The 24177-nt window shown below is 40.3% G+C and overlaps 1 protein-coding gene and 1 pseudogene across 1 annotated transcript in view; both read right to left on the reverse strand.

The window, feature by feature from the left end:
- TPD52L1 (TPD52 like 1) overlaps window positions 1-22033 on the reverse strand; it is a 163307-nt gene extending 141274 nt beyond the window's left edge. Inside the window, exon 1 of the mRNA XM_069077480.1 lies at window positions 21769-22033. Within this exon, the coding sequence (XP_068933581.1) occupies window positions 21769-21787 (19 nt within the window). The 5' untranslated portion in view covers window positions 21788-22033. The remainder of the gene's footprint in view (window positions 1-21768) is intronic.
- On the reverse strand, window positions 15723-16734 carry LOC138153120 (large ribosomal subunit protein mL46 pseudogene; annotated as a pseudogene).
- Window positions 22034-24177: the final 2144 nt, after the last annotated feature.

The following is a 24177-nucleotide window of genomic DNA, read 5'->3' on the forward strand; positions in this document are numbered from 1 at the left end:
TTTTAGAGAAACTTGGGAAGAGGTGTATGAATTGATGAAGAGAAGTAAGCATAAACAGAACAATTATATAGTAAGAACACTTGAAAAACAAACTAGTTTTTAAGACTTAAGAACTCTACTCAATGCAATGACCAGCCATGATTCCCAGGGGACCAGTGATGAAGCATGTTTCTGTCAAAGAGATGAGAGACTAAGGATGCTGAATGTGACTTTTTTTTGGACATAGCCAATGAGGGAATTTATTTTGCTTGACTATGCATATCTGTTACAAGGAAGTTTTTTTTTTCCTTTTCAATAGTGGAGGGATGTAAGCAGAGGAAAAAAGAGGGTTTTTATTAGTTGAAAAATTAAAAAATGAAACATTTCTGTCTAAAACACTTGGATTGTAAATCAATAAATATGTACTACTTTTCAAAAATCATCTGATTAAAGGGCAGAAAGCACACTTAGTACTGATTATGGAGTAAAAAGATTTGTAATCAGAAGGGTTCAAATTTCATCTCTGACACTTATGACCTCTGTGACCATCAGCAAGTTGCTTAACTTCCTCGGGAATCTATAAACTGAGAAGGCTGGACAAGAAGGCCTCTGAGCTCTCTTCCAGCTCTACGTATATGGTTCTATGGTCTATGGGGCAGACAGATATGATTGCTGATGCAGCTGTAAACATGCTTCATAATTCTCTAAGCCCAGCAATTTAAGACTCAGAACAGCCTCTGATGTTGGCTTAATTAATTCCTTGGGTCATCCTGACCAAATGATTCTATGACCCCACAAATGTCCTCAACTTGGTACTAGTATTCTTCCTCCCAAAACACTTTTATTTATTTTGTGTTCTGAATATATGTACTCATTCTCTCCTCCATTAAGCTGCTGCTTCATAGCTTGAGTTCTGATGACACTATTCAGAAAGTCAGCACAGCTTATAATACAACATTTGAAGCTGTAGTTAATTCCTGTCAATGCATTTTAGAGGGTCAATGACCTGTCTGGGATGATGTAGAGGGGAATTATACATTGGGCAGGACTTGAGATTTCTCCTAACAAAAAGATTTCAGGATTCTAAGTAAAAAATACTGTCCCTTCTTTTGATACCATAAGTATTTTTAAAATTAAGTTCACAGAATAATTTTAAATTGTGCAAGACTGAATTATACTTTATATAAGGTAGCAAACTGGATCAGTAGACCAGGTTCATGGATTCTAGATCAGAAGGGGCATTAGAGATCATGGAGTACATTCAGTGTCCTTCCTCATTTTGCAGATGAGCAAACTGAGGCCCAGACAAAGTCACTTGCCAGTCACACAGTTTATAAATAGGAGACGTGGGATTTGAACCTAGGATCTACAACTCCAAATTCAGCTGGAATGTAAAGAATTATTTGATTTAGGTTAGTTTAGGACATACACCATAGTCAAGGTAAGAAAAGTCACTAAACATCCATTCTTCTTCCCTTTCTATTCCTTTTCCCTCTCCCCTAAATGACACAACCTACAGCCCATAACTAGCCTCACACTTTCACAAGTGAAAATCTGCCCTTAAGAAAGAATCTCAAATTATTTCACATTAAAGCCTAAAACTTAGGACCTTTACCTCCAGCTAAGGTATCTACATTCAAAAAGGGTCAGAGCCTTAAGCCAAAGCAAAGAATCACTAGATACAGAATTTCAGTCCTCTGTGAACTTGAGGGGAAGGAAAGACTAAAAGCTGGGCAGAATTCTGCCTGAGATTCCTGAAATCATGACATGTTAGGGACTACCTGTTCCACCTACTTGTAAGACCAGTCCTGAGTATGGTTGTTAATATGGTTCAAAATCATATCTTCAGATCAAATACAGCCTTTAACCTCTTAGTGACACAGGGAACTCTTTCAGATTCAGATACATGACACAGTGGATAGAGTGCTGGGCTTGGAGTCAGGAAAATCTGAGTTCAAATCCCAAATTGTGTGACCGTAGGAAAATCACTGAACCAAACTCAACCTCAGTTTTATCATCTGAAAAATGAGGGAATAGGACTCAAAGCCTTCCTAAGGTCACTTCCAACTCTATATCTATTATCTATGATTCTATAAATCCTAAAATAGTTTTCATACCAAAAGTATACTGTACTGAATACATGACTTTGAACCAGAAGAAAAAAAAACTGCTTAAAAGCTTATCTAGGAAAGTCAATAAAATATTTGTCAGGTGGATAAGAAACACTGTCACGCACTAGTAGATCAATCCACACTGACATAAGTCTCACTCTGGTGACTGATAGGGATTTTTCTGGCTTCTTCATAGACCTAATTCAATTTAGCACTAAGCTGCCATGAAGTTGTTCAGACTAGAAATGAATGATGGTTTTGTAAAGAAGTGGGTGTTGAACAAGCAGAGGTAAAAAAGAAGAGAACAAATGAGTAACTTTTTTTCATATGACTGATGCCTCAAAATCAATGACTAGATCAAGGTTCTTAAGCTTTTTTGTGTCACAAATCCCTGTAGCTGCCTGGTAAAGCCTAAAGACCCCTTCTCAAGTAAAGAAATAATATGTGCTCCCAGAAATCCTTGAATTCTAGCTATGGACAGCAGGCTCTATGATCATTTACTAAAGAAACACAGAATAATGAAATCTGAGAATTGGAAGAGACCCCAGCGGCCACCTAGTCTGATTATCTGCTGCCTTCACTCCTTCACCCAACTGCAAACAAAGGTGGAGAAAATCACACAACCATTCTGACTGGCTCCACTACAAATTTATGTGAGACAATCTCAAATGAAATTGCTAGGCAACCCTTCTAAACTTACCTTTTCAACTCCTTATCCCTCAGTGGATCTTCCAAACCCTTTCAACCCCCCTCAGACATCCTGTGGCTTTCCCTATCCCAACCTCTCTGATGAGAATCTTGCCTTGTATCTTAGAGAAAAAAATTGAGGCTTCATGGGCTTATTCTTTCCCTCCTCTTTTTCATCATCTCCTCCCATTCAGATGCCTTCTGCTGCTTTCTCTTCCTTCACCACTGTCTCACACAATGAAGTGGGCTTATTCCTTACCAAGGCAAACCCCTCTAACTGTGCAAGTGATCCCATTCCAAACCATCTCTTCAAATAGACTGCTCTTTCAGTCATCCCTACCCTTACTCTATCACTTATCTTCAATCTCTATCTACTGACTCATTCCCTACTGTCTACAAACATGCCCATGCCCCCCTCATCCTCAACTCCCCCACTTGATCCTTCCATTTCCACTAACTACTGTGCTGTATCTTTTCTGCCCTCTGTGGCCAAACCCCTCGAAAAGCTGTTTACAAACCCCTCCACTTTCTTTCCTCTCACTCTTTTCTTAACTACGTCCCCACCTCTAACCTCCCAACAATTCCATTTCAGATCTTTCACTCCACTGAATCTGCTTTCTCCTAAGTTAGCGGTGATCTCCTAATTGCCAGATCGAGTCGCCTTTTTTCAATCCTCATTCTTCTTGATCTATCTGCAGCCTTTAACACTGGTATTCACCCTCTTTTCCTTGATACTTTCTTCTCTCTAGTTTTTTGGGACACCCCTCTCTCCTGGTTCTCTTCTTTTTTAATCTGATCCCTCCTTAGTCTCCTTTGCTGTATCCTCATCCAGGTCATGTTCACTAACTGTGGGTGTCCCACAGGGCTCTGTCCTGGTCTTCCCTTTATTCTTCCTCTATATTGGTTCCACTAAGAGATCTCATCCAAATCTCATGGATTTAATTACCACCATTCTCCTGATAATTCTCAAATCTTCCTATCTAGCTCTAATCTCTCTGCTCACTTCCAGTCTCATGTCCCCAACTGCCTTTCCAACACTTCAAACTAGATATAAGTAGACATCTTTAAGTTGGCATGTCCAAAATGTAACTTATCATCCACAAACCTTCAACCTTCCAAACTTTCTTATTACTCTTCAAGGTACCAACAATCCAGTCTCCCAGGTTGTAAAGTACTCTGCTGGCATTACCTCAACAACCCTGTGAGTTAGGTAATAAGACATCCTCAATTCACAGATGAAGAAACAGACCCAATAAGGTAAAGTGATTTTCTCAATATCACACAGACACTAAATGGTGAAAGTACTGGGCTTCAAAGAATCTTAACAAATGAAAGTTTGGGATCCTCCAGGATCAAATACAAAATCATCTGGCACTCAAAGAACTTTATAACCTAGCATCCTCCTACCTTTCCAGTCTTTTTATAACTTACACATCCCCACATAATCTTTGATCCAGTGACACTGACCTGCTTGTTGTTCCATGAATAAGACACTCCAATTCTCAAGTCTGGGCATTTTCTCTCATTAGAGTCAACCCAAAACTTTTACTTATTAAGATCCTTTGAAGCCCAATGCTTTTAACCATTTAGTATCTGTGTGATGTTGAAGAAATCCCTTTACCATATTGGGTCTCAGTTTCTTCACCTGTAAAATGGGGATGTATTATTATTTACCTCACATGGTTGCTGAGAAAATGCCAGCAGAGCACTTTACAATCAAAAACTACTACATAAAAATAAGCGATTTATTCTCTCCTTTTTTTCAAAATCACTGCAGAGTTGTAGAAGATGTTCCTCTACATATATATGGGGAACATAGTTATCTCTCAAATGCTCTGGAGAAGTCTGGCCTACTATAAATCAGCAACTTTCCAATTTTTGTCCCAAGAACTAGTTTAAACATCAGTCTTAGAAGACCAACTGGAAGTGTACTTCTGGGTATATCTGTCATGTCCTCTGACTAATAACAGCTGCCCTACCTGGAAAGCTTATCTTTCCCAGTTTGTGACCACACTTGAGCTTCAAGCTCAGAATAACAGCATTCCAAATATGCTCTATCTCACATTGTATCATCTCACAGGATAAGCTTTTCAGACACAGTCTTCAGTTTGACATGCCTTCAGGTTGTCCCTCTGGGCATGCGGTCTAGGCTGCCTAGTCCATCCCTGATCAACAAATGGTCACCACCTACAGGTAGTTATTGAGTAACTACCTTCTGGGGTCTTAGAGAGGTTTACTGTCTTCACTGGATGAGCCCAGAAGGTAGTTTCAATACTTTGTAGTGATTATTCCAAAATGTCATTCCTAGGACTTTCTCTTGGCATCTGTAGTCACTAAACATGACACTTCTACAGATGAAGTAAATTCAGAAGGTGGGTAGAGCAGCATGATATAGTAGTAATACACTTATAGATAGAATGTTCTCAATTCAAACACTACTCAGCCTCAGTTTCCTCATCTCTAAAATGGGAATGATAACAGCACTCTATGGCACAGGTCTGTTGTGAGGATCAAATGAAACAAGGCAGTAAAGCATTTTGGAAATGTTAAAGTGCTATGTTTATATGAACTATTATTAACGTACAGGTCAACAATCAGGAAAGGATTTGTGTTGGGGCAGCCAGGTGGTGCAGTGAGTAAGAGTGCCAGCCCCAGAGTCGGGAGATCTGGGATCGAATCCAGGCTCAGATACTTAACACCACACCCAGAAATAACTGGCTGTGTAACCTTGAGCAAGTTACTTAACCCCAATTGCTTAAAAAAAAAATAAAAAAGGAAAGCATTCATGTTCATACACCATAATACTTCTTCATAATAAAGACATCATTTATAGACTTGTTAATAACTTGATGCTTTTTATTTTCTAATGTTCCAGTGCTATTCAATTCAACAAGAATTAACTAGTTAGATCTTGGGTATAGTGCTAAGGAAGTTTAAAACAACAAAAAAGGATGCCTCCCATACTCTCCCAGAAGCTGGTAATATCGTTGAGGAGGCAGCCTGATATGAAGGAAAGAGTACTGGATTAGGAGTCTACAGACCTGGGTTCTACTTCTTCCTCTTCCCCTAACAACCTGTGTGACCTTCAGGAAGCCACTTAACCCTCTGTATTTTGGTTTCCTCAACTATAAATGCTGAGATTCACACTAAGTAATTTCTCTAACATTACATGATTCTAGACATATTGGCATGCAATGGCAAGGTGTATCTGACTAGATGGTGACAGATTCATCCAATTCTACAATGTCTTCTTGTCTGGGAATGTCTAATAACAAATCACCAGCAAAAAGCAGTTCAAAAATTACTGCAGGAAAAAGATTCAGACTCTATTTAGAGTTGCAGACATTCTCTTCCCCCACTCTATCCCAAACCCCAACTCATATATTTCTCTCTTCTTTTCTTAACCTATCAAAGAATTAAATATTATCTAAAGACCTGAATACTAGCACCTATTATGTAAATATCAGTGCCTAGGTAGGCATAATAATATTTATATTATTTCTTAATAATATGAAAGACTAGGGTAATATAAGTAGACTATATCTCCTTATTTATTCTTTCTGGACCTATTAAATGTGGCCACAGAAAATAATGAAAAAAGGATTCTAAGGGTTTCTAACATAGACTGGCACCACTGTACACAGGTAGTACAAGATTAAATTCTAATAGCTTAGTACTACACTAAGACTTTTGGACACCTGGCACAGTTAAGGTTAAGGCTCAGAGGTCCTTCAAATAATCATTTTACCACTTATGTCCCTACCAGGCAAGAAACCCTATGAAACCAAAAAAAAAAAATAAAAATCCACTGGGCCCAGTCTGAAGACATTCTTAGGCTGGTAACTTCAAGTTGATTCTCCTATCATCTTTTTTAAATTCAGTAGTCAAGCTTAAACTCTGTTTGTCATTTATCTGACTTAAAATCAACACTGTCTTGAATATAATAGTGTTATAAGCTGTGGTTACCTGAAGCAGAAAAAATACGTGTATATGTACATATATACATACATGCATATATATACAGTCTATTATTCTACCTAAGATAACTACTGAAAACAGACAATATATTCCAATTATTCAGCTAGATGTTTGTCCCCACAATTCATAAAAGCAAAAAAAAGGGAAGAGAAATAAATAGACACAACAGAAAATTCATACACTAGTAAACATTGATAATGTCTTAAATGATATGGCCAACAATTCTTTTTTTTCCTGGTTTCTAGAAATAGATGTAACTCCCTCTGTAAATTAGATGTGGGGGAAAGAAAAAAAAGGAATTCCTGAATTTCATATTGAGGCTGTGCCAGACAGCTCAAAGAATTGTAAATCTACTATCAATCAGTGTACTAAATTTACACCAGACAATAGCTTATTATTTAAGTAACAGGAAATTCCTAAAGGTACCCTAACACTGCTTTCATTATAAGACCTTTTGCTGGAAAATATACTATAAAATCTATTCCAAATAGTCCTAAATTTATATGTGTAGCATTGTATTAGCGTTTAATATAAGTGGTTTTGTTTTGAAAACAAAAATATAGAAATATGTGCTATGAACTCCCAGTGCTAATTCATAAACATTCATATTTGAGTCTTTGGTCAAAAAAAGATAGATTTTAAATGCTCTTTCAAGTCTTAAAGATGCACAGAACTGTCTAGGCTATCAGAAGTGTCTTGGAATCCTCAGAGGTCCCAAGCATGCTGCTAAGCAACAGACACACTAGATTTCTGAAGTTCTGTCACCTACAACATATTATATCTCTAATGTATTCTATCATTTCTTCACGCTAACTAAAAAGTCAAAGAGTACAGATTTTTTTTTTTTTTTGCTATGTGTTTCATTCAATGGAGGAAGAGGTGTGGCACAACAGAAGGATACCACTTCTAAAGTAAGAGGACCTGGGTTCAAATCAAGCTTCTGATGTTTCATCCCTGTGTGACCTCTGAAGCAAGTCACCAAACTGCTCTGGGCCTCCTTTTCCTCATCTGTAAAAATGAAACACAGCAGGCTATGGTGGATAAGAGAATGCTTCAAATGTTCAAGGCCTGCCTCTGACACATACTGGCTGTGTGGTCCTGGGGCAGGGCACGTTCTTGGCAGTTCTCCTACTATAAATCTGAGAGAATGTCCTAATTTGCATTGTAGAGGGGCATTTCCTCATCAGGGAGTTACTTATAGCAATGGACCACCATAGGTCCCTGCCCAAACTCCACTTAAACTGTGTCAATGGTAACTGTTTCTCTCTGTGAACAGCAACCCAGAGGGGTCTTCCCCTCCCAGCTAGATTTTTTTTCCTTCTTTTCTAATTAAAGTGGCCATCCCTTGACTCACTTCTTAAAGAGACCTACTCACTGAATGGGTGTTATCTCACTCTAAGTAAGTATGTGAAAAGGCCTTAGCCTAGAAGGGCCAGGATCTCCCATTGCATTCTGGGTCATCTCCAGTCATCCTGATGAATATCCAGGTGATTCTGGAGGAGGAAGTGAGGATGGTCACCTTGCACAGCCCTCCCTCATTTAAATCACAGTCAACTTCGAGGTATGTCATCATTTCCCTGATGCCACGGTTCTCTTTGAAAACGAAGGACAAACACAACCAAGAACAACAACCTATAGCAATAAAATCACAAGTCTAGTCCTTAATTATTAAACTACTTGTAAAGAATTAGAATCACAATACAAAAATTTACCAATTCCAACTCAAAAGCATACTAAGGTCTGAGAGTCTAGCTATTAACATATTTCTTTAATAAGTTTGTGTGTGTGCATTTTCCCCCTTTCTTAACCAATTCCTCTCTACCTCTCCTCTCCCACTCTCCTGTTACCCCTCTAACAAGCTCTAACTATTGATATCCTTCCTGTTCTTCAAGACCCAATTCAGGGGCTACTTCCTCAAGTAAAGTATTACTTTATCCCCTTAGCCAAGAGCAATCATCAAATTACACAATTTCAGAGGTAGAATGGATCTCAGTGTCATCTCCTTGAACCCATAACCAAAGACAAAATCCCTATAACATCCCTGAAAAGTGGCCATTCATTCTCTGCTTGAAGTTCTCCAACAAAAGCCAATCAACCCCACTCCCTCCTGAGGCAACTGACAACAAATCTAATTTTGCCTCTTTGCTTCTACCCATTGCTCCTAGTTCGGACCATTGGAACCGAAATCTAAGCCCTCTTTTCACAAAACATTCCATTAGATTTTTGAAAATAGCTGTCATGACATTCCCGTCCCCTGTAGCCCTAGTCTGCTCTTCTCCAGGCTAACCATCTCTTAATTTCTTCAATGAATCTTCCCCATTCTAGCTGCCCTTCAGATAATCAATGTCCTCTCTAAACGGAGACACCCAGAACTGAACACAATACTCCCAGAACATGAACTCATAGTACTTTCTTGGTGCTTCTCTTGGGCACTGGTCACTTTCTTATTTGTATACGGTTATTTCATATACTTATCATCTCCACTACTAGATTATACCCTCCTGGTGGGTAGGAACCACATCTAGAGCAGTGCCAAAGGAACACAAGGTACTGAATGAGTGTTTCTTGGACTTGTGAAATCTGTGCATCTTGAAGGAAAAAAAGTTATTCCCAACTTAATATTTTTAGGAAGATCAGTTCCAAACAAGTAAAAGGTAAAACAATAGAACAACCATTTACAATTATTTAAAAATTTTTTAAAGTTGCCATTTATTTCAGGAGAAAATTCTGCATATGTTCTAGGTGTTCTACCATCCCACCTCATAACCTGATTTCTTTCTGTACTATCTACTCATCTTTGCTTGACTTCTGAAAACTAAATTTAATTTTGTGGTAGGAGGTATACCAAAGATAGAATAAGTTTGAGTTAAGTGACTATATTTGAAATGGATGTTTAGGGCTTGTTGTGATAGCTACTACTGAATGTTATTTTAGGATGGTCTTAAATGTATGTGTGATGTCATTAATGATTTGTCAGAGGAATTTTTTTTGTCAAGAAAAAAGAAAAACCAAACACCTCCCTATCAGATGCTTTATGTATCATCTCACCATTCATGACGTTTTCTGTTTTTCTCTATATTGCCTTCTCTCTACTCACTAAATCACTTCTAATAATGGAAAAGGACCTTAGGATCTTAGGCTGTAGGTTTATATAAGGACCTTAGAAGAGTTCATTAAATTCAACTCCCCTCTTTTAAAGAAAGGGAAAGTGAGGTCCAGAGCCGTCAAAGCAAAAAAAAAAAAAAAAAGCCTAGACATAGAGGTAACAAGTAGCAGAGTGAGAATTATGTGTATTCCTCAAAGTTGCAGTGGTTATTCAGAAAATTATGGATAGCATCCAGAATAAAAATTGTGGGACCAATAGAACCTAAAAAAAATCTAGTTTGTGTACAAATTTCCAGAAGAATAAAAAAATAAATAGGAAACAAGCTGTTCACTTCAAAAATTCAGAAGAAACAACTACATTTGGGGGAAAATGAAGGGAGGTACTACTGAAAGGAGAAGAGTAGGTCACTTAAGAGTAAATATTTTATGACCCACATGGAGGAAATTACTAAATAGTAGGGATAGAAATTTCAAATTTGGGATTCAACAATCTTATAGATAAAATATCTATAGTTAGGTATGATGAGAAAAACAGCTTTCAATTCACATTCTCACCCACTTAACTGTTCCATTTTCATTATTTTCATCTTCTGGTCATTCTTATTTTTCTGGTAACCATTATCAGTTGGGCTGAGATATTAGGAAAGGACCTTTAAACAAAATTATTTCATTACCTTCCTCCGCCCTAGGAAAAGCATGAGTCAAATAAACAAACTCAGAGAGAGTTCAACTCTATTTTGAACTTTGTATCTGCCTTAGTGGTAATGCTATTGATCCCCCAGGTAAAGGAAGGGATCAAGCAGTATGAGACAATGTGGGAAAAGTTCAACAAATTTCCACTTCATTTTGAGTTAGGTTTTCATACTGTAGCAGCATTTTTTGTTTGAAATATTTTCAAACATTAAAAACATGTATATTTAATGATACAACAAACACAGAGAGCAAAGCTAAATATCAAGTCCATTTTAAAATATGCAGGTTCTCTCTATTTGCAGAGATTGCTAAAAATTGAGTACACACATCTAATTTAAAAGACCTAGAATACTGAAGTACCAATATGAAGATTTGTAATCAATCTGTTTGGGTTATTTAGTTTGAATTAATCACACTTGCGGAGAAAGATGTAGCAGACCAATAGTTCCCTCATTTTATTTGACCTATATTATTCATCTGATCTGTTTAAAATATTCAAGTCCTAATCCCCCACACGACTTCATTACCACTAAAGGAAAGTAGTTCAAGAAAGTGCCTGAAACTCATGGATGGGGGCCCTATCTGGGGATCTAGGATTCCTCATGGATAATCCACTTGATGGTCCAGGTATTTGGGTAGTCAGAAGGAGCTGGTGGCAAGCTCTCAAGAACTTTCAAGGCATGTAAAATAATACTGGCAGGTTATCACATTATTTATCTGAAAATCTCTGGTTGAGGACCCCAATTCAGACAAATTACTACAAGTTACCAGGTTTATGACTTTCTTTCTAGTTCAGTCTAGATCAAATGAGATTAGATATCTGTAAAGTACATAGCACAATGCCTGGCATGTAGTGGGCTCTTAATAAATGTTCCCTTTCCCTTCATCCACCCTCTTTTCATCCATCAAAGGTAAATACTTCTCTTCTCAAACTTCTTTATGCAGAAATTATCCTATTTTGGAAGCTAGGACATTGGGAAGTATTTATTGGTATTTTCCACTCTCCTAAATTCTGCTCCTGGTTCAATATCGTATGACAAAATCAAAGAGTCAAAATGAGTCAACTGACAGAGATTTAAGAGAAATACAAAGGGAATTTCCCCTCCAAGTTTTATCTTGTGAATTTAACAGCTAATTTGTAGGGGGTTTTGACAAGCTGTGCCAATAACAATCTCTAATTATAAGGTTTTAGCATTTTGCAAGTTCTCAAAGGGTCATGGAATCTATATAAAGACATTTCAGCAGAAAAAGTATAACATAATATACAGATAACCATTTAGGGAAGGAACCCAAGTCAGCTACCTCTTGATTTCCCACATGGGGATTTCTACATTCCCCAGGCCTTCTCCAATATGCTCCAGGAAGCTCTTCATCCTGCAAGATCCCATCAGCCCTGGAACTCACATCTCATCAGTGTCCGCTGCCCCTAGGTCCCTTCTGATTTGAGGACAGAGTCCCAGAATCTCCATTTAAGGAGGGTATGCAGGTTGGACAACTCTTCATTTCCAACTTGCCTGCCCTCCTCTAGACTTTTCCATCATATCTCTGTGCCCCCATCCTCTTTCAACTTCCTTTTGTGTGCTGTCTTCCCCATTAAATCATAAGCCTCTTGAGGACAGGGCCTATCTTTCTAATTTGTACTCCCAGCTCTTAGCACAGTGTCTAGCATATAGAAGGCATTTAATAAATGTAGGCTGACTGATTGAAATAACTATGTCTGGATGTTCAGAAGTGAATAATGTTACACACACACACATCCTCACAGAATATATGTACTGCTTGTTAAATCCTAGCACCACCAGCGAAATAAAGACAATGCCTTAGAGAAGTAGGCCTAGGAACAATCTGATGAAGTTGCCAAATGAGGGGTACCCTTAATGAGCTCTAATTTAATTTCAGGCTTTAATTCACTCTATATCAAAACACGCTCATAAACATAAACACTGCACACTAAGAAAGACAATTTAAAATTCATCCCTCCTCAAGGACCCAAACTTTCCTTTTGGGCAATTCATAAACTCATTAAAATATTTCTCTCCCTTACACTTTAACAATAACTCTCAATTCAGACTGTTTTTGAAATAAATTGTAGTTTCTCTCTTAATTATCCAACAAGTAGTATAATAACAGTTTGATAATGTACAGTTACTGGTCAACCTTTACATATCCTCAATTGACTCACTACAAACTAATTTAGAAGAGAGTTTCAATGCATTATGTGACTGAATTGCATAGGGACTTAAAAATTATAGTGATGTGGGAAAGAGAAAGACGGGAGAGTTAAGGTAATTTTTCCAGATAATCATCTTCAATGAATATGCATAGTCCTGCCTTGCTCTTCTCTATTCTAACTACTATGTTCCAATATGATCACTGACATGGAGGAACAGGGACAAAGATCCTGAAATCAGGCACTAACACTCCTTTTCTTTGGTCCCTATGGAGAAAGTATCCTTTGGACACTAGTGACACCTGGGAGCACATTTAAACTCTAAAGGACAAGCTAACAATTGGACAAGCTAATACTAACAATTAGACCTAAGATTGAAAGAGCTGCCTTAAAGAGATACTGAGTTTCTTCTCCCTGGTGGAATTTAAGGGAAATCACAAAACTATTGGTCAATATATATATTTATATCAAGTATGTATATTTATACATTTATTTTTCTATTAACAACCTTGACTAAAGTTCTGTTCAAAGGCTTCCTCATGACATGGAGATATGCCAGTGTGGACCACTAGCTTAGTCAGGATCCTACCAAGCTGTGTCTAACAAAGGACTGTTCTATGAGCTCCAACCTAGCTAGATTTAGAGAGACTGATGACCAAAAGGTTGGTCATTAGGTGAAAAATTTTTTATCATGGAAATTTATTAAGCAACCCATTAAGTGGTAGAGAGGCTGTGACCTACACTTATGCAAGGAATATATATATATATATTATATTCAGATAAAATCATGGATCCTTTTCTATTCCCTTAAGTCTAACTTTTTGGCCCCCGCACATCAGCCAAGTTCTTCCATTTTCATGGCTTTGCTTACACTGCTGCCTATGCCAAGAATGTCTTCCTTCTTTTCACATGTTGAATTACTTATCTTTAAAGATCAACCCAAATGCCACCCTCTCTAGGAAGCCTTCCCTAATCTACACCTTTTGATGATGATTTTTCTCCACCCAACCTTACAAAGTATTTTACAACTCTTTAAATGTACTGTGACATGAAAAAGCTCAAGGGACATAGTTTCTGGATAATCAATCATTTTTATTAATTATGCTAGTAGACAATTAATTGAAGGGGTAAGCCCGTTCTTGAATGCCAAAGCCCCCTCATGACACCTACTCAATGCTTATATACTCTTGGAAAAGTGGGTGTTCTTGAGGGTAGCAATCAAATCTGATTGGTTAACAATTAAGAAGAATCAATATAAGAGAGGTGGACCCATTTTAATGAGAGGGAGGGGGCATGACTTGGATCACTATCTTCCCAGAGACCCCCAGCCTTAAGCAATCTAGACAAAAGATCTAACCCCTCTCCCCAAAGCCTGAGTCCAACACAAGGAGCTTCCCAACTTGAGTGGGGTCTGAACAAAACTGAAGAGAAAGTTAATTCAATGTCATTATCAACAGTGTTCTTCAGATGCTGACCTGACCCAGTAGAGAATGAGGAGGCAGAAGGGAAAAAACTCTGGATCTCCCCCAAAACTGATTATTTAATAATCATTTCTTTCAGTACTTAACATGTAATATGATACATTAGAGCTATTTGTGTTTTTGTCTTATCCTTCCCTACTAGACCACAAGCTCCATGAGGACAAGGGCCCTCCCTCAGCACCTACCACAGTGCTTGGCAACACTGGTGCTTAAAAAAACATGGGATCTAATGAGTGAATTAATCTAAAATCAAAGCAACAGGATATAGTGAGTGAGCCTTCTTTTGAAAGACCTGGGTCTACCTCCATGTCTCTAGGTGCTATTGTCTTTTTCCAAGTCTCTGAATCCACCTACAAACTATAAACAGTTACATTCCCAGGACGTCAGAAATTAGGCAAGGCAGGTGGGGGGGGGGGGTGAGGAGAAAAAGAAGGTGTGAAGAGGTGATATAAGGGAAAGGTACTGCCTATACTCTAAACAGCTTTGGATTTAACTGTGAAACATAAATATTAGCTGCTTAAATCTGCTCTGAATGACCAGAAAATACAATGTACCCCTTGTTCCTTTGCACACCATCACCTGAACCCACTGAAGCCAAAGTGTACATATTTTTATCTCCTCTTTATGGCTGTTTCCAATCCTTCATGAGGAGAGATTTCAAATTCAAATCGCAGTGGGAAGGAACTATGACCAACTCTGCTGTCAAAGTCATTCAAAAAAATGTTTTATAACTTACTATAAAACACGATTTGATGTTAACAGTTATACTTCACTGCAGTACTGTATATTGTCTTTCAGTGACATTTCCTGTCAGATGCAACAGAAATTGGCTTTGTTGTTTAGCAAGTTTTTTGAGGAACCCTCACAGAATATGCCTGCTCAACAGAGAATTAATTAATCAAAGAATCTAATCGATAGGGGGAAAGCAATGCAATATAGCGTCCAATGTACTGTGGGGCTCATTAATTATATAATCAGATTTTTTAAAGGACCTAGCTATAATGAGTATATGAAGCATTTTTTCCTCCTTAAAAATGGTTGTTTTTAGCTAGCATGAAGTAATGGAAATAAATACAATAAGGCTTCTTTTTAAAGATTTTTGTCCAGAAAAAAATGGAGAAAAAAAACAGCCACGATTTACACATCAAGAAAGAAAAGTCACTTTTTTAATGCTACAGAACAAAGCAGGCCCCAATTTTTGAGATGTGTACAAGCACTAATGAGCAAGGACTGAAATCTTATAAAATTCAATTTCCTTTAACTCAATTCAACCAGCATTTATTAAATGCCTATGTGCCAAGTACTGTGCTAAATACAGGAGATACAAAGACAAAAACAAAACACTCCCTACCCTCAAACAGCTTTATGGCTGATTTTCTTACTGAAATATCCCTGCCCCTACCCCCCGCCCCAACTTCTTACAAAAGTAAGAGTATATCACAGAAGCAAAGTCCTATAAGCTCATGCTCTTATTAAAGTAGAAGAGGCCTTAAAAAATCATATAATCCAATCCCCTCATTTAATTTCTTTTTTTTGGTTAAGAAACTGGTTTATTTGTCAATAATAAGCTTATTTCATGGTGATCCACACATGTCAAAATAGTCACATGTCCTCTTGCCCACAGTCCAAATGTCTGTCCCAAGGACAACTGTGTCCATCAGATGTCCATAAAAAATCTCCTAACCTGTGCCAGGTATTTTGGTTTCAAGTAGTCACCCAGCTCCTCCCTGCTGACCCAAGCATGGTCATCCTTCTTCCTGGCTTGGGAGAGATTTCCACTTTGTAGGAAAGCTTTAAAAAAGAACACTTTGGCTCCTATGTTGTTCTCTGTCCGAAAAGCCTGAGGAAACTTAAACTTGTAATAGCCACAAGGTGCGTTTCCTAGGAATTTGGCCTCCACGCTATTTTTTGAGAGAGTAGCAAGGGCTCGCTCAGCAGTGTCACGGAGGGTCTCCCCAGACTGCCATTCTGCATGTGGTAATATCCACGTTTCCTGATCTCCCAGTTTTTCCTTAACCAACAATACCAGGTTTTGGTCTAACTTCCTGTGCAATGAGGTTCTATCATTTTTTTGATCAGCTTCTGTTACGCGAGGCTGAGGTTTGAATTGCAAGAATGTCTGCTCCCATGTGTCTTCCAAATCTTGTGCCAACAAAATGTCTTTTTCATCATCATCATCATCAGAGTCATAAATGTCAGCTTTCCTCCTCTCCAGTCTCCGTGTTTCTTCCAAAGCACGAATTTCATGGTCTGAATATCGACTCTTTTCCACCTCAATCTGCTGCAGCAGCTCGGCCATCTCCACCTGCTGAGGGGTGAGGGGCTGCGAGACAATCGGAGGCCTCTGCAGGCACAACGCCCCCAGCAGGCGCCACGGAGACCCGCCGCTCGAGGAGGCCGCGCTTGTACCGGAGGCCCTCGCGGGGGCTGCCACACAAAGCGTCGGGGGGGTGGGCCACCGCCCCAGCCCCAGCTCCGCGCCGTACAACCATAGTCTCCGCACGGGGGCCGCCATCTTCCACCCCCTCATTTAATTTAAAAAAACTTTTAAACAAGCTTTTTTCTTTTCATTTATTTTCTCCCCCTCAATTTAACAGAAAAACAAAGGTAAAGGGGTAAAGGAGGCCAAATTTCCCAGAGAAGTTTAACCCATATTCAAAACTATTATTGCAAAAATAAATAAGTAAATGTAAATTATAAAACTATTCACTACTTAACTGAGTCAGGCTAGTATTTTCCATTTCACTAGAAGTATACCCCCTCCCAAGCATAAATATGGAATTTCACTTGATGGAAGCGATAACCTCAAGGAACTAATTTGGTAACTATGACTTTATTTTTTTGGTATGTGGGATTTTAATGTCCTCTGAAGAAATTCTCAGGTAAACACATGCAAAATGTTATATCACTTCACTATGAAAATGACTTGTATGTATATAACAAATGCATATGCATTCATATAGTACTTTAAGGTTAGCAGACCTCACTTTTCTCATTTTCACCTCACCACCACCCTGTACAGCAGATACTACAGGCATTATTACCAGCATTTCATAGGTAATGAAACTTATGAGGTTATGTTAGATGCCTTGCCCATAGTCACCTGGCTAGTAACCACAGCATTTGAACCCAGGTCTAATTGTATTCTAGCATACAAGTACAGCATGCTATGCCATGAAGCAGTTCACTTTATTTTTTCTATTAAAATACATGTCTTCTGGGGCGGCTGGGTGGCGAAGTGAATAGAGCACCGGTCCTGGAGTCAGGAGGACCCGAGTTCAAATACAGCCTCAGACACTTAACACAAAAACTAGCTGTGTGACTGTGGGCAAGTCACTTAATCCAAACTGCCCTCCAAAATGAAAAAAACAAACAAACAACATCTTCAGTACAATGAAGAACACCAATCACATCTGTTATGCTCTTCTTCACTTTGCCGTCACTTAAATTTTGTTTTCTGAAAGAAGGCAGCTACTACTAGCTTATAGTGGGAGTTAAAATCTTGGGAGTAAACAAAATAATGGACTTGAAAATAGAAGATTGAAGTTTAAATCCAGACTTTTCCATGTGCATATGCATGCTACTATTATTATGACTTTAGGAAATTCACTTAACCTTTTTATGTCTGTTGTCTCATCTGCCAAATAAGCATAATACTTTCCCTTTCTAGCTTTCAAGGTTGCTATGTAGAGTAAATAAAGTGTTGACCAAATAAAGTAATGTGTACGAAAGCTTTATATAGATATGTCTGATCACTGCTATTGCTAAAGGAAACGATCCCTATTAGAAATAATTTTGATTTAAATCCTACTGATGATGGTAAGTTGTTCTCTGGAAACGAAAGAGTTGTCTATATTGCTGATTAGATAAAATGTAAATTCCTTATGGATTATAAAAGTTGAGGTTTAGTGACATATATTAAATTGTACCTAAGGGATTATTTCTTTAATCTTGCTCTAAGTAGGTATCATCTTTAACATTCACTCTCTCTTACTCCCTACATCCAGGTGCCAAATTCTATTTATTCTACCTTTATACCTCTCTAATCTGTCCCCTCATTTCCATGGCCAAAGCCATCAATCCAGTCCAAGATCCCTTTTTTTCCTTCTACCTGATCTATTGTACAAGCTTCCTTATCTAAGGTTACTGGGTCTTCCTACCTCCAGTCTCTTCCCCCTCCATTCCATTCACTGACAGAGTTATCAAAACAACCTTTCAAAAAAGTGCTCTGACCATGTCACTCATTCCCTGTTTCATGAACCTTCACAGTTTCAGTATGATCCACCACAATGCTTACCTTTTCAGGATTACTTCATAGCACATCTTATCATGCCCTCTATGTTCCAGTCAAATTTGACTACCTTCTATTCTCTGTTCACTTCTATACTCTCCTGCCATCATTTATTCACAATGTTCATCCATCCTCCTTGCCTAAAACCCACTACCTGTTCATCTCTACCTGTTGAAACCATTTTCTTTCCTAAAGCCCCAGCTCATTATGCCATCCCTTTTCTAAACTCCTCAGGTCAAAGTAATTTCCCTTTCCTTAAATTTGTTCTGAGCATTATATCTGTGCTTTAATATAAGCATTGATTTGTCATTGTTTGGGTCTCTCTTTTGCCCCTATGCCACATATCCCTGTAAATACCATATTCCTTCTATTAGAGTGTGAGTTCCTTAAGGGGAAAGACTTTTTTCGTACCTACATCATCAGCACAGTGCTTTGTACACTTAAAAATGCTTGTTGAACTAAAAACTATAAAGGGTAATGATGGAATTAGAGCAGAAAGGAAGCAAAAGTTGAAAAAGATCAGAAAATTTGAGTTTTATCTTAAATGAAAGGTTCTGACTACTTAAAAAGGAGTGTAATTTGTTATAATACATAAGATTTATTACAATATCCAGTGTACTGTGCCTATAGTAAGATAAAGCAACCTGCAGAATACATCAAAGAATCTGATTGTTCACAGAGGGTATGAAAAAAATCATCTACAACTGGGAGTTCCTGAAATTGTCTAATTACTTCAAAATAGATCAAGACCTGTACCTGTCATTTTTACCCTCTCACATCATCTCTCCTTTCTCTACATTCAAAGCTACCTGAGCTCAGGACTTTGAATGTCTTTAGCCCAGGTCATTCCAATAGCCTTCCAACTAACTGGTCTTTCATCAAATCTTTCCTCACATTAATCCATCCTCCACTCAGCTACCAAGGTGAAGTTACAAAAAGTTAGGATCAAGTGTTATAGCCTGTGTTTATGTGATTATTTACTTGTTTTCTACCCTTTTAGAATGGAAGCTTCTTGAGGATAGGAAGTTTTTAACTCCCTTTGTATCCCAAGGGTTGAACACATTGCCTGGAACACTAAGGATTAATAAATGTTTGTTGATCAACTGATTTCCTACCAGTCATGGAGAATTCAAATAACTTCTGTTCATTGATCTAACCAACCATTTTTTTGATTTCCTAATTTTATAATGGTAATACTCTACAATTTCTCTATTTAGAATATAAGGAAATGCTGGAGGCAGTTATTTTTTAAGAAAGTCACAAGGAATTCTTGTTCTGTAATCCTACTGGTCAGCTCTAGACCTTGGTCAACTCAAAAATACTCCCCATACTGTCTCACCCCTAAATTAATTTTAATTCCAACAAACATTTATTAAGCTCTTTATATGCTGAAAGCACTGGGCTTGGCCCCAGGGGAGAGAAAATATGAAAAATAACACAACCCCTACTTTCAAGGGGCAAGATACATAAATGAATACTGTGCACATTATAATCTGAAAAGTGCACTGAAGAGGTCAGAGGGTCTAAAAGACAAAGGAAGTTGGCATAATTCACTCTCAGAGATTTGTTTTTTTTGCATTCTTAGCCTGGCTGTTTAATTCTGACAGATGATTCATTTTCCTCTTGAAAATAAAGACTTCTACAATTCCAAGAAAGAAAGTGTCAGGTTGTTTGGCCATTTATTTATTGCCTTTCAACATACTCAAATGAAAAATAAATATATCCCACTTCAGGCTGAATTTCCTGGGGTTGACAGCCACTCAAATTTGTTCACACTTGTCTCTCCCTCACTCCCACCCAGAGTCAGTTGCTTTTCCACTGCTGCCAACCCACCAGGAATCCCCCACCCTGGTCTGAGCTTCTGACTGCAAACAGATTCTGCCCAAACCCTCCCCCAGACATCAATGCTTCGCCAACTAAGAAGGGGAAAGGGGAAGAGGGAGAGAGAAAGAAGGGAGAAGGGAATGAATGAGGAAACAGGGAGAAAAGGAAAGTGTAAGAGTGAGAAGAGAGGGGAAGGAGGAAGGAAGGTACAAGGGGAAAGAAAAGGTTGGTGGGAGGGAAGTGGGAAGAGGTCGGGGAGAAGAGAAAGAGGGAAGAAGAGGGAGAAAGGGAAGAAGAGGGACGGTCAGTGGGGGGGTGAGAAAGTCAGTGAAGATGGGAAGGAGAACGAAAGAGGAAGAAGGGAGGAGAGGAGAAAAGAGCAAGAGAAAGGAGAAGGGAGAGAAAAGGAAAAAGGAAGAGGAATGGGAGGAAAAGAGGAAGAAAGAAGGGGAGGGAGAGGAAAGGAAGGCGAGAAAAAGAGGAGGAAGGACAGGAAGAAGGGACAAAAGGATGAAGGAGACGGAAAAATTTAAGGCGTAGGAGAGGAAAGGAGTAAGGAAAAAGCAGACAAGGGGAGGAAGAGGAAGAAAGGACTAAAAGGAATGGAGGAAATGAGGAAAAGGAAAGGAGAAAAGGAGTAAGAGGAATGGAGGAAGGAAGAAGAGGAGGGGGGGGAGGGAGGAGGCAGTCAGAGGACGAGGAGCGGAGAGCGATCTGGACAAAAATGTCCCGCCTGGGAATCCCTGTCACCACGTGCGGAGGGACAACGTCCCCCGGTCCCGCCGGGGGAGAAGGGGCCATACTCTTTCACGGTGAGCAGGCCGTCCTCGCCCACCCGACGAAGGGTACGTCGCACCCTCCTCGTCCGCCCTTCCGAGGGGGGGAGGAGGGGGAAGAGCGCTCCCTATGCCCAGAAAAGCCTGAACACATCGAGCAGCCCCTCCGCGCCTCGCTCGGCGCCCTCGGGCTCACCGGCGACCACGTCGGGCTTGGGGAGCAGGGGCCCCGAAGGAAACATGGCCCCTCGCCCCGGTCGGGATCCGCCTCGTGTCCCGGGCTTCCCTCTCCCCTTTCCCTTTGAAAGCTTCAACGGCGCTCCGGGCGCGGGGGAGGCTCTGGCTACCCCGGAGCAGGCATCTCTGAAGGACGCCTCTCCCAGGTAAAAGCCCTTGCCCCGCGCCGGCTCCTTCGAGGGCCAACGGGGCCGGCTGGGGTGAGGGGGAGGACGCCGCTGGCCCCGGCCCTGGGGGGGGGGGGGGGGGGGGGGGGGGGGGCGGGGGGGGGGGGGGGGGGGGGCGCAGAGGGAGCGGACAGCGCGCCGGGTCGGCTCGCCAAGACGGCTGCGGCCAAGCCCCGCTCCCCTCCAGAAGCAGCAAAGTTGGGGAAAGGCGGTGAAAGTGACTTGCGGTCCTGCCCCCGGACCCCCCGGGCGCAGCTCCCCGCACTCACCACGTGCCTGCCCTTCCATGGTGCCGCGCGCTCAGCCCGGGAAGAAGCCAGGAGCCGTCGCAGCCCTGCCTAACGTGCCGGGCGATGTGAGGGAGCGAGGGGTGTCGGGGCTGGGGCAGAAAGGGCCGGTCTGGCTCCGCCGCGTCGCCTTCCCTCCCTCGGCACTCCGCCCGGCTGGTGTGGGGAGGCCGCCGGGGATGGCAGTGGTGCTGCTGGTGGGACTGGTGGGTGGCGCCGCCGCCGCGGCTGCTGGTGCTGCCCCCCGCGGCTCCTTCCTTAGTTACCTCGTTCACGCGGGGCCGCCGAAGCCCGGCCCAGCGCGCGGAGGGAGCTCAGCGGGCGGCGCCACCTACCGGCCACCTCTGCGCGCCGCCCTCGCTGTCACGATGCCGGGCGCATGGGCGGCCCAACCCCGCTCCCGAGATGTCAGCGCCGAGGGACGAAAGCGCTAGACGGAGTAGTGTCGGCTTCTCCGCTGCTGCGCAGCCGGGAGCCGGGGCGCTCCTGCCAGCGGTGGGTGGGAGGGGTGGAGACGCAGAACAGCCCGTTCTAGTCTGTAATCAGTTTACCAGAACTCTGGAGTCTAGAGTAGAGAACTGAATTCGAGTTATGACTACCCATTGACCAGCCGACCGTGGTCAGGTCATTTGATTTCAGGGCCCCAGTTCTCTCTTCTGTAAAAAGATGGTAATAATTTGAATCGTGAGCCTCATGGGGTTGTTGGGAGGCAAAATACTTTGCAAAGTGCAACGTCCCCAGATAGATGTAAGCTGCTGATGAATACCTTATATGACTGCAGCCCACAGTGCCTTTGGTTCCATCAAACGTTTACGATTATTTAATGACTTATTTTTGCATGATTTCACATGTATAATTGATATCACATTACTTGCCTTCTCAATGGGTAGGTGAGAGGGAGAGAGAGAATTCAGAATGCAATTTTTTTTTTAAGAAAGTAAAAAATAGGGGTGGCTAGGTGGCACAGTGAATAGAGCACCAGCCCTGGAGTCAGGAGGACCTGAGTTCAAATTTGGCCTCAGACATTTAACACAAAACTAGACATGTGACCTTGGGCAAGTCATAACCTTAACTCCCCTCCAAAAAAAAGGCAAAAAAAAGAAAGTAAAAAATAATTTTATTAGAAATAAAAAGAATTGGGGGGCCAGGTAGCACAGTGAGTAAGAGCACCGGCCCCAGAGAGGGGATCGAATCAGGGCTCTGATACTTAGCACCCACCCAAAAACACCTGGCCGTGTAATCTTGAGCAAGTTACATAACCCTGATTGCTTTAAGAAAAAAAAAAGCAATAAAAAGAATTATTTATTAGTACAGTAATTATTTCATCACATAATTTTATGTACTTAATATATCATGTTAGATTTATCTATCTGATCTGAGAAAAATTCTTGTAGTTCAGGGTATTTATTCTCTCCATTAAACATTTGTTAAGTCTCACTGTAACTGATCACTAATGATAACATGCAATTGATAATAGAATATGACTATATAAAAGCATAACCCATAGAAAATATTTTTAGTTACATCATTCCCAGAGGAAGAGAAAGGATCAGGAAAGAGACAAGGAAGCCAGTTCAGCTTAAAATTCTGGAGACAGATAAATACACAAATAGCTATAATTCAAGTTAGTACTAAGTGGGGTTATTATACATATAATACTAGAATATATTATATAAATAGTATTAAGAGGGTTCAAACAGAAGTCAAGAAGAGATTGAGAATGAAGGAAGCACTTCTTGTTTCGGTAGAAAAAGGGATGGCTCCATGGAGTAAGTAGTATCTGAGCTAAATCTTAAAGAAAACAAAAGCTAATGTATTTCATCTGATCCTCAAAACAAGTCAATGAGGGAACACCAGAAGATAATTATTATTCCCATTTCTTAGATGAGGGTAATGGAGGCTCAGAGAGATTATGTGATTTGCTTATGGTGACACAGCTAGTAAATGCTGACCTTTGCTCTTCCTGATGAAGGGAAGGATTTCACTTGATGAAAATCAGGTAGGTGGTGCTTCCCATTCCAAGGAAGAAAGGGAGGGGGGAGGAGTGTCATCAATACATGCAGAAAAAGATATTGGGAAAGCAGGAGAACTGGGTGCCATGGAAAACTGGGAATAGTATAATTTGTCTGGTGTTCATGGAGCACAGAACTTTCTTTGATGTGGGTACACCATGCTGGGCCATGTGGTACAGCTTGAGAGTGTCCTTGTATCACTTTTTTCTGACCTTCATGTGAGTACTTGCTTTATGTGAGTTCTCTGTAAAGTAGTCTTTGGGGTAAATGTATGTTTGGCATTTGGACAACATGACCGGTCCATCAGAATTGTGCTCTCTGCTGTAGAGTTTGAATGTTTGACAGTAAGCTCAAGATAGGATCTCGGTTTCCAGCATCT

This window comes from Petaurus breviceps, unplaced genomic scaffold (assembly GCF_028583685.1).
Source record: "Petaurus breviceps papuanus isolate PSGF00001 unplaced genomic scaffold, PetGlider_PUasm1.0 90977, whole genome shotgun sequence".
NCBI classification, from domain to species: domain Eukaryota; kingdom Metazoa; phylum Chordata; class Mammalia; order Diprotodontia; family Petauridae; genus Petaurus; species Petaurus breviceps.